This window comes from Selaginella moellendorffii, unplaced genomic scaffold (genome assembly GCF_000143415.4).
Source record: "Selaginella moellendorffii unplaced genomic scaffold, v1.0 SELMOscaffold_17, whole genome shotgun sequence".
Classification (NCBI taxonomy): Eukaryota; Viridiplantae; Streptophyta; class Lycopodiopsida; order Selaginellales; family Selaginellaceae; genus Selaginella; species Selaginella moellendorffii.
The window spans coordinates 190,547-204,157 of NW_003314278.1; the positions used below are offsets into that span (position 1 = coordinate 190,547).

A 13,611-nucleotide genomic window follows, 5' to 3' on the forward strand; every position below is an offset into this window, starting at 1 on the left:
CTTTCCAGAGATCTCATCGCATATGTACTTGACGAACTCCATGAAAGTTACGCAAAGCTTTCGTATTTCCTGTAACTTCCATGCCTTGCACCAAGTTCTCTACGAGTTCCAGCTTTCCAGCTCGTCCTAGAAGATCCACAAGGCAAGCATAGTGATCGTCAATCGGTGTCAAATGGAAGTCTCCAGTGATCGATAGAAAATAGTGCAACCCATCGTGAAGCAAGCCTCCATGGCTGCATCCAGCGAGAATGCTGATCAGGCTCACCGTGTCGGGCTCCATTCCTTCCAAAACCATCGTTTGGAATGAAACCATGGCTTGTTTGCCACAGCCATTCCGAGCAAAGCACTCGCTCATTGACGTCCAAGAATGGACGTTCTTGCAAGAGGCACTGCCGAAGATCTTCATGGCTTCTTCGACTCTCCCGCATTTGCCATAGAGATCGACCAGTGCTGTGACAACCATCGCGTTGCTCGACGCAAAGTCTATGCTGGAGTGGATCAAAGAACCCTCATACAGAGAAGGTCGATCGGCACAGGCTTGGATCATGATGCTGGCAGTGACTTTGTTTGGAGTAATACCGTTCAGATCCATGAGCTTGAAAAAGAGCAACGCCATCTCAAAATGCCCATTCGCGGCATACACTGTGAGCATTGCTGTCCAAGAGACAACACTGTGATCGACAATACTATGAAAGATTCTCTCGGCGTCTTCTACACACTCAAACTTCCCATACATGGTAACAAGCGCAGTACCGATAGAAACCTTACTCACTAGATTCCCATCCTGCTCGTCAATGCAGCGATGGAGTGATCTTCCATCCTGAAGCACCAAGCAAGCTTCAAGCACGCAAAGATACGTTACTTCATTGGGTCGAGTGCCATCGATGAGCATAAGCTTCGACATTAGAAGAGCTTCTTCCAAATGCCCATTTTGAGCATACGCATTGATCATAGCAGTCCACGAGATCACGTCCTTCTGCTGGATCATAGCAAACGCTCCAAGAGCAGACTCAACACTGCCACACTTCCCATACATCGCGACGATGGCATTAGCCACTGCTACGATCGAATCAAACCCGATCTCACGAGCAGTGGCGTGGATGATTCGACCCTCTCGCAGAGCTCCTAACTGCGCGATGGCGTCAAGAGCCACCAAGAAAGTGCCTTCGTTCGCCCTCTCCCCCTCGAGAGCCATAGCTCTAAACAAAACTAGCGCCTCTAGCGAATGCCCATTCTGCGCATATGCCGCGATCATAGCGTTCCAAGCAACGCAGTCTCTTCGCGGCATTCTTCCAAAGATTTCATAAGCTTCGAGAATATGCCCTCGTTGGGCATATGCGGTCAACATGGACGTCCACGCCACCACGTTTCTCTCCGGCATCTCGTCAAAAAGGTGACGCGCTTCCTCTAGATTCCCTACCCGGGCATATGCTCTTAGCATGGCATTCCAGGACACCGCGTTCTTCACGGGTGCGTGAGAGAAGACCGCTTTCGCAATATCCATATGCCCATTCAGGGCATATGCTTCCACGAGGATATTCCATGAATAGGCATCGGGCTCTTTTATTCTTTCGAACGCCGCCCTCGCGTCCTCCGGGCTCCCGCATTTTCCATACATCTGGACGAGGAGATTCCCAGCTAGGGTTTCTCGATCGCGTCCCGCCTTGGCGAGGGAAAGGTGGACGCGCTTGCCGCTCTCGAGCGCCCTGGAATCGCCACATTTCTTGAGAAGCGCAACTAGATCGGGTGAGGTTCCCAGGCGATCGTGCCTGTCCAGAATCTCCAAGATTTCGCTGTTCTTGCTCTTCCACATACATTAGGGTATGATGCCGTGCGTCAAGGCGCTGATCGATCGCCCTGCTCGCTGCCACTGCGCAAGAATCTCTGCGATCGAGCAGCAAAAGCAGCCGCAGCCAGTTTTGATTCACCGGCTCATCGATGATGCATTCAAGGAGCTGGATCTCGAGCTCTTGAGAACCAAGGCAAGATCGTTGGATCTGGAAGTCCTCTCTTGATCGCTTGCTCGTTTCCAGGTGAAGGGCGCGAGGAGGAGGCAACACTGCAATCCCATGAAGGCTTCTTTGATGGTATGAAGTTTTGTTTCAGCATTTGCCCGGAACGGGCATTTGTTTCTAATGAGGTACCTTTTTCTTTTCTTTTTTCTAGGAGCCTCTTACTCTGCCTGACTGGAAGGATGTTTTCGCCGATCCTGCATTGCCTCTAACGGTCGACATTGGCTGTGGTATAGCTACTTCTCCATATTTTTCTTCTATAGCACTTCTAATTCTCGTACTCTCGTAATGCCAGGACAGGGCAAATTTTCTCTGCTGTTAGCAAAGAAAAATGCCGGTTTTAAAAACTACCTGGGCCTTGACGTTCGCCGGATGGTAGGCTGTTCTTGTTTACGCTTTTTTTCTTTCAATTTTAATCTCTTGTTGTGCAGCTGGTCGAGAAGGCTAATGTTTGGGCCAAGGAGCTGAATCTCGTCAATGCGTAAGCTGTCCGATTCCATTGTAATAGCTTTTTGACACCTTCCATTCTTGACAGACACTTCCTGACTGCAAACGCAACAGTGTCTTTTGGCTCGTTGCTACCAACTTATTCGGGAAGACTCGAGCTTGTATGCATTTTGGTACGATTCTTTCCAGCTTCTTGTTTGTCGTTTGTTTCTCATGTAGCTTCTCTCAGTGCCCGGATCCGCATTTTAAGCTACGACATCGCAAGAGACGAATCGTCCAGCCAGCTCTAGTGAATGATATTATCAGATACACTGCTGTAGGTGGAAAAGTACGTGAATACTAATTTATTTAAGCGTGAAACTGAGGTTGTTTGCGCAGATTTTTCTTGAGTCGGACGTAGAGGAGGTTGCGGTGGACATGAGAAACCAGTTTGAGACACACCTTGGCGTTATTACAAAGCTTGACGAGCCTTCTCTGCAAGACACAGAAGATGGCTGGCTGCTGGACAATCCCCTGGGAGTTTGCAGTGAACGAGAGATTGCCGTGCTCGCCCAAGGTGGAAAGATGTACCGAGCTATTTACCAACGGAGATAATCTAACAGTATAGCTGAAGAGTCAGGTAAAGTTCCATGGATAGATTCTGACGATCATCTCTTGCTGAGCTTCACAGGCAAACCATGGGCCGGCAGAGGCGCTGTTTCCACTATAATACCTTCATTTGTGATCACAGGCTTCCAGTCGTGGCTTAGCAGCAGGTAATGCAAGAAAACGAGCATCTCCATCTTTGCAAATTCATTTCCAGGGCACGTCCGAGGCCCTCCTCCAAACGGTGTGAAGACGTAAGGAGCTGGGCCATTGCCTTGAAACCTGAGAGGATCAAACTTTTGAGGTTCCGGAAAGAACTCGTCTTTCATCCGGGAAGTGTTAACAGACCACATGAGCTTCAACCAAAGAGAAGAAAAGTGGTGAGCAAAGTTTCTACAAGATTAACTGATGTCTTACTTTATATCCCTCTGGAATACGATATCCAGCGTACTCAAATTCTTGTGTGGCTTTTCTTGTAGCACCTGGAGACGGCGGATACAACCTCATGGACTCCTGTACCGAGCACCATGTCAACTTCATTTTCCTCAGGTCATTCCATTCCAGTACGTAATCGGGTTTGCTTTTAGATGCTCTGATCTCCAAATGCTCTGTATCCAGAAAAAGAGAAACTTGTCGTAGCCTCGAAAGTGAACAACACAAGTTGTACCTTGATAGAGCTCCTCTTTCCAGTGTGGGTTGTCAGTTAGCATCTTCATGGTGATCGTGAGAGCGCGAAAGACCGTCTCATGTCCGGCAAACAGCATCAATAGTACGTTGTCTTCTATCTCGTTCTCTGATATAAGTTTCCCATCTTCGTCACAGGTTGTGAGGAGAACCGATAGCATGTCCCGGTCGTCTGTGGGATTCGCAAGCAGCTCTTTCTTTCTGGCGGAAATGACCGGATCCAGTAGCCGAAGTATTGCCTCCCGGCTTTTCAACGCCTCGTAGTAACGGGTCCCTGGGAAATGCACTGGCAGAGACATCATTCCTTTCACAAACTTGTAGAACGGAACCAGGAGGAGCTCTTGGTCTGACTCCTTGTCCATGCTCAGGAACAGATTACAGGCAGCCGAGAATACGAAGCTCTGGACCAGCGGTGCTACAGTGACGACGGCCTCTTCATTCCACTTCGACTGGAGGAAACTCTGTGCAAGCAAGCAGAGCTTTGGAAGATATCTTCCGAGGGCTTGGCTGCTGAGGAACGTCATGAACACTTCCCGTAGTCGCCGGTGTTCTTGGCCAGTCTGGACTGCTAGCGAGCGCGGGCCGAGCAAGCTAGCAGTGGAAGGAGGCCAGCATCCTACAACGAGCTTGTTCTCTTGGGAGAAGAGGAACTTATTCCCATCTGGGCCGGGCATGACGATGGTGGGGGAGCCGAGCAGGCTCGTCTTGAACACTCCCCCATGCTTGGCCATGCGCTCGTGGAAGAAGCTGTATGCCTTGTTCTTTCTAAACAAGGCCAGGAACTGGAGGGTCTCCCCGACAATCGGCCATCCGAGATTGCCTGGAGGAAGATTGGAGCTGGGAGAGAAGCGAATTGCGAAGATGGTGGTGATGAGAAGAAGGAAGCAAGCACCTAGCAAAAGGATCATCTCCAAGGAATGAGCCCCTCGAAACAAGACAACTAGCGCAACTCGTCTGAACAGAGTTGAAACGAACAGTAAGTCTGCGGTATCACAAATTAGAGAATCTTCTTCTCACCTAAAACAAAATGCGCGCTTTTATTTTGCCACCATTGTTTCTTCTTGAGTCGGACGTTGGGTTGCGGAGAGACACCTTGGTGTCATTACAAAGCTTCTCTGCAAGACACAGAAGATAGCTGGCTGCTGAACAATCCTCACTGGGAGTTGAGAAATTGCCGTGCTCGCCAAGGTGGAAACGTGTACGGAGATAATATCAGGTAAAGTTTCATAGATTCTGACATTTGATCATAGTGTTAATCTAATTATCATTACACACAATGCTTCATATCATTCTCTCCTTGGCCGGAATTTATATCCAAACTTTGAATCCCTCCTCACGGTGCCACTCCACAAATTTCTCCAAACCATGGATGAGAGGCACGAGCTTGTCAAGCTTAATCAAACAGCTTAGCTCCACGTATGGAGCCTCATATACGTGGGGTAATGGAATTCCCCCCACAACTTTCAGATGTACAAATTCCGTCTTCATCTTAGGCAGTTTGCAACATCAACCTGATGAGAACTCTCAAGCATGCCAATTCTTGCACACTGCAAGGGATTGGATCAGCATTATCCACCCCAATTACGTCAAACTGCCCCATGAATAAAAGAATCTTAAAAGGGATTGATTAACAAGAAATGCTTTAGGCGAGATCAAGTTTTTGAAAACGCTATTGAGTCGCAATCTTGAATATAAGAATTGCCAGTCACATTGGTCCACTCCTTGTACCAGCATGAAACCCCATGATCACTGGATTTTTATACCCACAAAACATCCTATCCTGTCGATTCCATTACTACAGCTCCGAAGTTCTTTGCGATCAAATCTTTCGCAAATGGGTGCTTTCCACTCACACTCGCACTCCCAGCTACCCTCTCCACGCCTAAGCACTTGAAGCACTGGCTTGTCACGAAGCCAGCAACCATATAAACTTCACCCTTGCACATGAAAACTCCACAACACTCCAGTTCCGTACGTCTTTCTTTCAATGTGACTGATCTCCTTACCCAGCACGACTCTAGGTCATCATACTGGTGATCTGCAAAGTCAATCACAACGTAGAGTGGCAGCGCTGCGGCATTAAATGTTTGGATGTTTTCAACCCAGCTATGCGCTGACCAGCTTGGCTTTTTCTCCCCGCCCTCCAAACTAGGTACACCCCAGAATTTCCAAGGATCCTCAGTTGTACAGGGAGGTTCTATAGCCTTGTAAATTTGCCCTGTGATGCGATTGCAAAGAAATACCTTGAAAAGGCTGTCACCCTCAAAGAGACCCATACACCATACTCCCATGCAACACGTTAAGAATTTGTAGGCAAACAAAGATCTGCCCCAAGGCCGTGGTAGCTTGAAGATGACCTTCACCCATATCTTGTGTTGCATGCTCCAAATCAAGTGGCCACTTTTCTGATTAACCACAAGCAATTCCTCTTCTGGCCTGGTCTCACATAGATCATACTCTTCGTGTGCTTAACATGGCATGCCATTCCTTGCATACACGCTGAGCTTGATGGATGTAGATGTCAGCTTGCAGAAAATCAAGACCTGAAGATCACAGAAACACGCCCCACTTCGAACAGCCAGACTTCAATGAAAACTTCTGGCAGTGGCTGATTCTTTTCTTCAGCTGCGAGTGCGAGAGCGCTAGCTACAGCAACAAACGTTAGAGTATTTGGCTCGCAGCCTTCCGTTTGTTTGCAAACGCAAGCTTCCTGCCCGAGCTGAGCTATGAAGATCAAGGCTCTGTCCCAAGGCGCGAGACTTCACTCTGAGGCTGCGAACCGGGGCTACGACTCGGACGTTTTCGTCTCGAATGCTCTGGTGGACAAATGCGCGAGCATGGCAGACGCTTGCCGGGTTTTTGACAGGATGCCTGGGAGCACTTGCGTTTCTTGGACTTCCATGATCTTACTGAGCAGCCTCCGAGGAGCATCGCGGAGAAAAGCAGTAAGGCCGTGTCGCCTTCGTCGTTCTGCACGTAGCCGAGAATGATCCCAGTCCACGCCACCACCGCACGGTTTGGCATCCGATCGAAAATCTCTCGCGTATCTCATACCAACTGTAAGTTTCACGGGGGGCTGCCGCCTACGGCGTCTCCCCCAAGGTGGTTATTCGTGTCATAGCTCCTTTGGCTGGCTGCCTGGTAAGAAGTATAAGTTCTCTCTTGATTTGGTTGTTCCAGCCCGAGATTGACGAGGAACACAAGCGGTGACTCCATCTAATCCGGCCACCGCAATGGCCTCACCGCAAGCTACCCAAGCCCCCCAGTCGCTGTACTCTAGCTCATAGAGCTGCGACAAAGCGCGCGACGCTGTGGTGGTGACCGCTCAGAAGAATGCGGTACTCGAGCTCCTCAAACCATTGCTCAATTTGTATTACTATAGTATGCAGGAAAAAAAAAAGAGATTTTTAGACCGATACATCCTCTTTCTCCACTGCTTGGATCAAGCTTTCTCCACAGTCAAGCACAGCAAGCCGCCACAGTAGAGAAGCTAGGCCGTGGACGCGGCCCCCTTTCCTCACGTCCTCCACGTCCTACTTCTTGTAGTAGTGCGGCGCGATCTCCACAAGCCAGTCCTTCACCTCGATCGCATTCCTCATGTACTCCTTGGTGATGAGCACCAGCTCGTTGTACACCACCCACCGCGGCAGCACCTGCGAGAGGCCCGAGCCGGGAGGAATGTGCACCACCTGCGGGTTCCTGGTCCCGGATGTCGCGAGCCTGCTTCATGCTGCGCACCTGGATCGTAGCACCAGTTGGAGCTGTAGTTGGTCTCCTTCCACGAGTCGTAGACGCGCAAGCGCGATTCCGGAGTGGACGTTCATGCGGGCCGTGTCGGCGTGGACCTGATTGTAGAAGATGGAGCATCGCGGCGATAGAGATGATCTCCTTGCAGCACTTAAGTTGAACATGCACACAACTAGGGCAGGTAGTTTAGTGGTAGAGCACTTGGCACCGGTGTAAGAGGTCTTGGGTTTAATCCAGATCCATTTTCCAACATGGTGTGGTATAGCTTAGGTCTTGGGTTCAATCCCTAGTCTGTCCAGATCCATTTTCCAACAACTTGAACTTGTCCGGCGAAGCCACGATCATCTTGGACAGCATCAGGTCCAGTGGGAACTGGGCCATCCTCCTCCCCAGCTGGATCATTCAGCGAGCCCAGCGCATACAGCTGCTCCAGGGCCCTCACCAGCGTCTCGGCCAGTGGAAGTTGAAGTTCATGAGGTCGTTGATGCCCAGGCTCTTGAGCATGAGCACGATGTTGCCTAGGTTGGTCCGCTGGATCTCCGGCACCGTGTTGTCCTTCATCTCGTTGTTGAACAACCACTGCGTGAACGTGGGGGAACGTCCGCCCCACTCGTCCGGCTCTCTGTATCGCCGCCGCTTTGGAGATTGGAGCTATGATGAGCGAGCACCACCTTTCGTGCTCCAGGAGGAGTCTGCTCGAAGATCTTTGCTTGCAAGTCCGATGGAAGGTTGGCATAGATGGGACAGATGATCAGCTCCGCTATCCTGGAACCGCTGCCTCGAGCTCCGTCAGAAACACGCCGGGGGGCTGCATGATGTGGATTTGCAGCACCGTCACAACGGCAGCGTCCAAGTACGACCTCCGGAGCCTTTGGTGAACATGGGATGTCGCCTTCCCGGAATGGTAAAGATCGGGGCGTCATCAAAGTACATGGAGAACTTCTCGGCGTCTAAAGTCGCACTGGAGGTCAGCACCTTGAGATCTTGCCGGAAGCGAGCTTGATGTCCTTCATCAGCCCGAACAGGAGGTCCGTCGAGATAAGCCTCGTCGACGATCATCACACTGTAGCTCTTGAGATCCGGCTTGCCGAGACAGCAGCTGTCATGTCCTTGAGCTTAGTCTTTTCCGAGGTGCAATCTTCAAACTGAATCGAATACGAGCTTCGCATTCATCTCTTGGGCCACTCAAGCCGCCACACTCCGGGGTTGAGTGCACCCGATCCTTCCACCCTTGGTGTAGCCAGCTTCGTGAAGATACTCTCTCCCACTATCACAAGAACCTGGTACTGCTCTATAGTATCCGCCGGTATGGATAGATTGACAGCTTCTTTCTCTCCTCGAGAATGTGCTCGTGCTCTGTTTGCGCCAGCTTTCCTGCTCTCCTTCTCATCCTCGGGCTCGTTCTCGTCGGACATGATATCGGCTTGCACGAACGGACTTCACAAACTCGTAGTCGTCCTTGAGCTCCTCCAGCTTCTTGTCTTGCCTCTTCTTGAGGTAGGAATGGCGAAAGATCTTCCTCACCACTCTCCTGTAATTGCAAGCACCGCGAGAGATCACCGAAAATTTCTGATGTTGGCCTCGTCCCTCTCCTTCAGCCTGGCCTCCAGCTCTTCTCGCGCTGACGTCGCGGATCCCGGCGGCGTCGCAGCACGACTCGATCATCACCGCCATCACAGCCTCGCCCGGCCGCCACTCCTCGATATTCTTTGAATTCTGACCATTAATGTGGACTTGGCTTAAAATTGATAATTATTCTACTTTTCATGGAAACGTCATATAAGAATATCCCTTCAACAATATTCTCATTCACGGACTGGATAGGGAGGTCTGTTGCACCGATAAGATAGGTAGCGATCATAGTTCCAAAATGCAAGGAGGTCTGTTGCAGCTACCCACGCTCTCCAGGTGGGTTCGTCCTTTATGACAAAGTGAACCTACAATTTCGAACACAGAATAACAAAGGCATGTCTAATCCAGGGCAGCTTACCTCAATGGACGGTTTAGCACTTCTGAGTGCCTTTTGTACGCTTTCCACAGCAATCCGTGCCGCTTTATCCAGAGGAAACCTGAAACACAATGCCAACTCAGTATACAAGAGGTAAGGTGTGAGTACAAACCCGCCACATCCGCACGAGATAGCTGGGAGCGCTATGTGCTTAACGCCTTTCTTGCGAGCAAATGTTATAGCGTTCCTGTAGTAGCAAAAGCACAATGTATCAAATTTGCTACACACTCCGACATACTCATAAGTGAGACCAAGTTGCTTGGCAGCTTCCGTCTCCATGTCTTTGAAGTATTTTGGGCCTCTAGTAATAATGATTTTAGGTGCTGGTAGTCCTCCTGAAGGGCTGAGAAACGAGTCAGTTAAAAGGTGGAAAACGAAATAAGGAAAGACACTTACATGATATCCAAGCCAGTAAAGCTCGACCCAGTGGCAAAACCTATTTCTGAAGAGAAAAGAAAAGACAGAAGCTCATGTCAAAATGCCAAACACCCCTTTGCGTTACCTCTGTGTATCTGACCTCCAACAGGAACTACAATAGCGTCCTTCCTTCCGTCCACAAACCACTCTTTTATGTCCCCGCTTTTAATCACAAACTTGCAAGAGCCGACTTTACAAACAAGCTTGAGGTCCTTTCCCTGATCAAAAGCCACTAAATCTCAAACCACGACCTCTGGAAAAAAAAAAAAAACAAGAGGGAAATTTGAAGTATTATTACCTTGAGGTCCATCACCTTTATGCAGGGGTCCCTAGGAGGTCCGGGATTGCAACAGATATAGGGTTCGGGTACTTGAGCGTTCCCATTGACTGAAAACAGTAATATGGTCATATAGCTATAATTGATGTCCTGTACGTACCTAGGGGGCGGAAACCACAGGGTGTAACATCATATAACTCTATCATCGCTGTTTCGTCTTCGAACTCATCTTCATCTTCAGATTCAGATTCAGATTCAGATTCAGATTCGTCCACAGGCTCGGGATTCATATCGATTGGGTCTTCCTCTCCATTGGCCACTTTCTGTCGCAGCAGCTCTCCAACAGGAACTAGTGCGAACGTCCTGCATTCATCGGTCCCTGCAGCAATCTGGCGGCAAGCTTCCTCGAGGCCCTGTACTAGTTCGCACATTACAAGCTCGTTTGAGGATCAAAAGTATAAAATACTCACCATTGCGTCAATCCGAGTGGTGAAAACGCTAGTATAATCGCCATCCATGTGACAACTCAGGTGCGCCAATGCAACGAGAAGATAGGTGTCTGCTGTAGTCACCCGCTCCTGCGTCCACCAAGCTTCCAGAATAACAAATTTCAACAAAAGAGTGAGTACCTTGTGGTAATAAAAAGGTTCACTGCTACTTTGCGGCGGGCTAGCATTTTTGAGACGGTAGAGAGAACTTGGACGGGTCAGCATCTCGTCCTTCCCATTTCGGCACAGCATCACCGACGCAAAGGCCTCGCCAAACACATACACATGCGCATCTCCAAGCACCACCACCAAGGACCTGTTTTGCGCACACCAATCCTATAACCAGAACCAAAGCAAACATTTACAGCAACAGCAGTAATCACCACCACATACCCAGCAATCTGATGTTCCTACCACAGCCCGCAGCTCTTCATTCATCCTGCAAAAGAACCACCGATGTTTTGGAAAAGGTACAATGCACATACTCTTACTTTGTGAATGCGAGCTCCAGAGCTCGTGGAGTACCGAAAGTTGACAGCTCCAGAGATGCTCGAATGTGATCCATGAGGCGAGATCGGCGTAACTTGAGAAGTTCGATATGTAGAGAATAGAGGTGAATATCTCTTACGCTCGGATAAGCTGCATGGAAAATTAACACAGCTCGCTCCTGCACTCTCCCCAGCTCCGGCAAGCACACGACATGCACAGTCGCATCCTGCGGCGGCTCGACTATCACTGCCTCCATCGCCCAAGCCCTAGGGTAATTTAAATAGCTAGGGAATATTCTATATTAACAAATGTTAAGCTTGTGTTGCCCTAATGGCTGTCGGTATGGCGCCTTTGTTGCCTCTCACGCTGGATGAAGCGTCCAAGGTCCTGGAATGGCCGATCGGCGTTTCTATGGCGCTCTCGGAGCTCGCGCAGGGCCCGGCGATCAGCCGCGTCTCGTCCGGAGAGGCCCTGCTGGATTACATCGTGGAGATGCGTCGTCTGGGCGGGATGAGAGATGCCAGGCTTCCGGCTAGGGCTGTGCAAGGAATGGGCTTGTTCTTCCGCGAGGTAAGCCAAATTCTTGATCCGGTTGCGCAAAAAATCTGGCTTCCAGCTCGTACCAGAAGATTTCTCTCGCGGATTCTTTGGCTCGTTGCTGCCAGCGATGGCTCAGCTCGCCTTGAGGCTGTCGGCGCTTGTCAAGGATCACATTGATGGCAGCGTGAGCGATCGTTTTCCATCACAACTGGATTTTTTGCAGCTGCGTGCTCTTCCCGCCGGACAAAGTGGCATGGTTTTGCTGAGCCAGGTAAAAGATTTCATCCATTTTCTTCTTTGAGTTCTTCATTCTCTTATGCCAGCAGATCACCACCAGGAGCTTGTGGCATCGATTCTAGCGTGCGGGTTTTTCTGCTTGTATCCTTCGGCAGAGAGGAACAAATTGGATCTTCCCGACTTAAACTTCTATAAACTCTTCATGTAAGTTGCACTGGGCTTTGTTTTTTTCCCTTTCTGTTTATCTGTTGCTTTTTGCAGGGCACTGGTTGATGAGAATCGAGAAGAGAGTGCCAAGCACAAGATCATATGCTTGTTGCATTACTTTCAGATTGTTTGTGAAAGCGTACCGCAAGGAATGATTTCTTACGAGCGCAAGGTGTTGTCTTTGGAACAAGAGATGGAGGATCCTTTCTCTTTCTGGAGCAGTTCCTCGAGACCGCTGTGTCAAATACTGGTATTAGTCACAAGCCTTGTCAGCTCATTAACTTGTTCTCTTCTTTTCAGGTAATGGAAGATGGCACTATAGAAGGTAGTGATACTCCCGTTTTGGAGGTGGATTTCGCCAACAGGGTCTTAGGTGGTGGTGTACTCGGCGCCGGATGCTTGCAGGTAGACTTCTCTACGTTTAAAACCTATGTGAACAATTGTGACAGGAGGAGATTAGATGCGTAATCAATCCCGAACTGATCGCTGGAAGGCTTTTCTTACCGGCAATGCAAGACAATGAAGCAATAGAAATAGTCGGGACGCAGTGCTACAATCGATATGAGGGGTATGCCGAGTTTATCTTACCACGGAAGCGTTCTAACTTCTTTTTCCCGATAGATATGCCTCGAGCTTTCGTTTTGCTGGAAAGTTCTTCGACAACAAAGCCAGAGATGCATGGGGTCGAAAGGAAACGCACATTGTGGCCATTGACGCTCTCCCGTTTCCGGGAGAAGCACAATTCGACGCTGCGCTAATGCTGCGGTAGGCTCTCGTTTTCGATACTTTTTCGTTGTGACTTTTCTCTTTTTTTTTCTTGAACTTTTTACTGTACCAGGGAACTTAACAAGGCATATTGTGGCTTTCTCGTCCATCAGTCGATTCAATGCGGTGGCTCGAGTGAAAGCACTCGTGGAGTAGCCACCGGCAACTGGGGATGTGGGGTCTTTGGCGGGGACCATGAAGTTAAGAGCATGCTCCAGTGGCTGGCTGCCTCGGAGGTAAGCATCTCTCTGTCGCAAAAATTCATGCTTTGGGACGATGAGAAACCTTTGCAGGCTGGCCGGCCCTTCTTGTTGTACTACACATTCAAAGATCCACGTACCACGAAGCTCCAGAGAATAGCCGACTGGATTTTAGAACAAAAGTGGAGCGTCCTGGAACTCTGGAGCGTTTTGATCGAGTATGGAAAAGGAAGGAAGTATACCAAGGTGGGATTTTTTGACTGGCTTCTTCCAGATTAATCGCAAGTGAAGACGCTGAGCTCCTCGCATCGATTTTTCCGTGAAGAACTGGGAAGAACTCGATGATTTGTCAATACGGAAGAAGCTCATGGTTAGAACAAAGAGTTCTTGGAATTTTTCTATATCCGGAGTACGTGGAGCAAAGTGAGATCCGTTCATTAACACTGTCGTAAGAGAGCATCCATTGAATATACTTTCTCTCGAGCCAGTAGTTTTTTTTTTCTTCGCA

General features: G+C 49.4%; 4 protein-coding genes and 1 pseudogene across 4 annotated transcripts; 2 read left to right on the top strand and 3 right to left on the bottom strand.

Annotated features, from left to right (window-relative positions):
- Positions 1–13: 13 nt before the first annotated feature.
- On the bottom strand, positions 14–1,813 carry LOC112346832 (pentatricopeptide repeat-containing protein At4g02750-like). Its single transcript, XM_024676603.1, has one exon. The coding sequence runs from the start codon at positions 1,811–1,813 to the stop codon at positions 14–16; it is 1,800 nt and encodes a 599-aa protein (XP_024532371.1).
- On the top strand, positions 1,654–3,244 carry LOC9642781 (tRNA (guanine-N(7)-)-methyltransferase). Its single transcript, XM_002971347.2, has 10 exons — positions 1,654–1,746; positions 1,821–1,982; positions 2,034–2,087; positions 2,167–2,242; positions 2,308–2,387; positions 2,444–2,493; positions 2,548–2,632; positions 2,689–2,787; positions 2,838–3,078; positions 3,130–3,244. Exons 2-9 carry the CDS (start codon positions 1,824–1,826, stop codon positions 3,051–3,053), a joined length of 819 nt encoding a protein of 272 aa, XP_002971393.2. The 5' UTR covers positions 1,654–1,746; positions 1,821–1,823; the 3' UTR covers positions 3,054–3,078; positions 3,130–3,244.
- Positions 3,075–4,766, bottom strand: LOC9642782 (cytochrome P450 716B1). Its single transcript, XM_024676530.1, has 3 exons — positions 3,712–4,766; positions 3,462–3,652; positions 3,075–3,400 (listed from the first exon to the last, which is right to left on the bottom strand). Exons 1-3 carry the CDS (start codon positions 4,634–4,636, stop codon positions 3,107–3,109), a joined length of 1,410 nt encoding a protein of 469 aa, XP_024532298.1. The 5' UTR covers positions 4,637–4,766; the 3' UTR covers positions 3,075–3,106.
- A 2,369-nt stretch (positions 4,767–7,135) lies between these two features.
- Positions 7,136–8,865, bottom strand: LOC112346833 (annotated as a pseudogene).
- A 2,641-nt stretch (positions 8,866–11,506) lies between these two features.
- Positions 11,507–13,590, top strand: LOC9640070 (probable poly(ADP-ribose) glycohydrolase 2). Its single transcript, XM_024676486.1, has 9 exons — positions 11,507–11,724; positions 11,771–11,965; positions 12,032–12,135; positions 12,193–12,388; positions 12,439–12,543; positions 12,588–12,706; positions 12,760–12,903; positions 12,977–13,139; positions 13,197–13,590. The coding sequence occupies exons 1-9, from the start codon at positions 11,566–11,568 to the stop codon at positions 13,380–13,382; spliced, it is 1,371 nt and encodes a 456-aa protein (XP_024532254.1). The 5' UTR covers positions 11,507–11,565; the 3' UTR covers positions 13,383–13,590.
- The last annotated feature ends 21 nt before the right edge of the window (positions 13,591–13,611 follow it).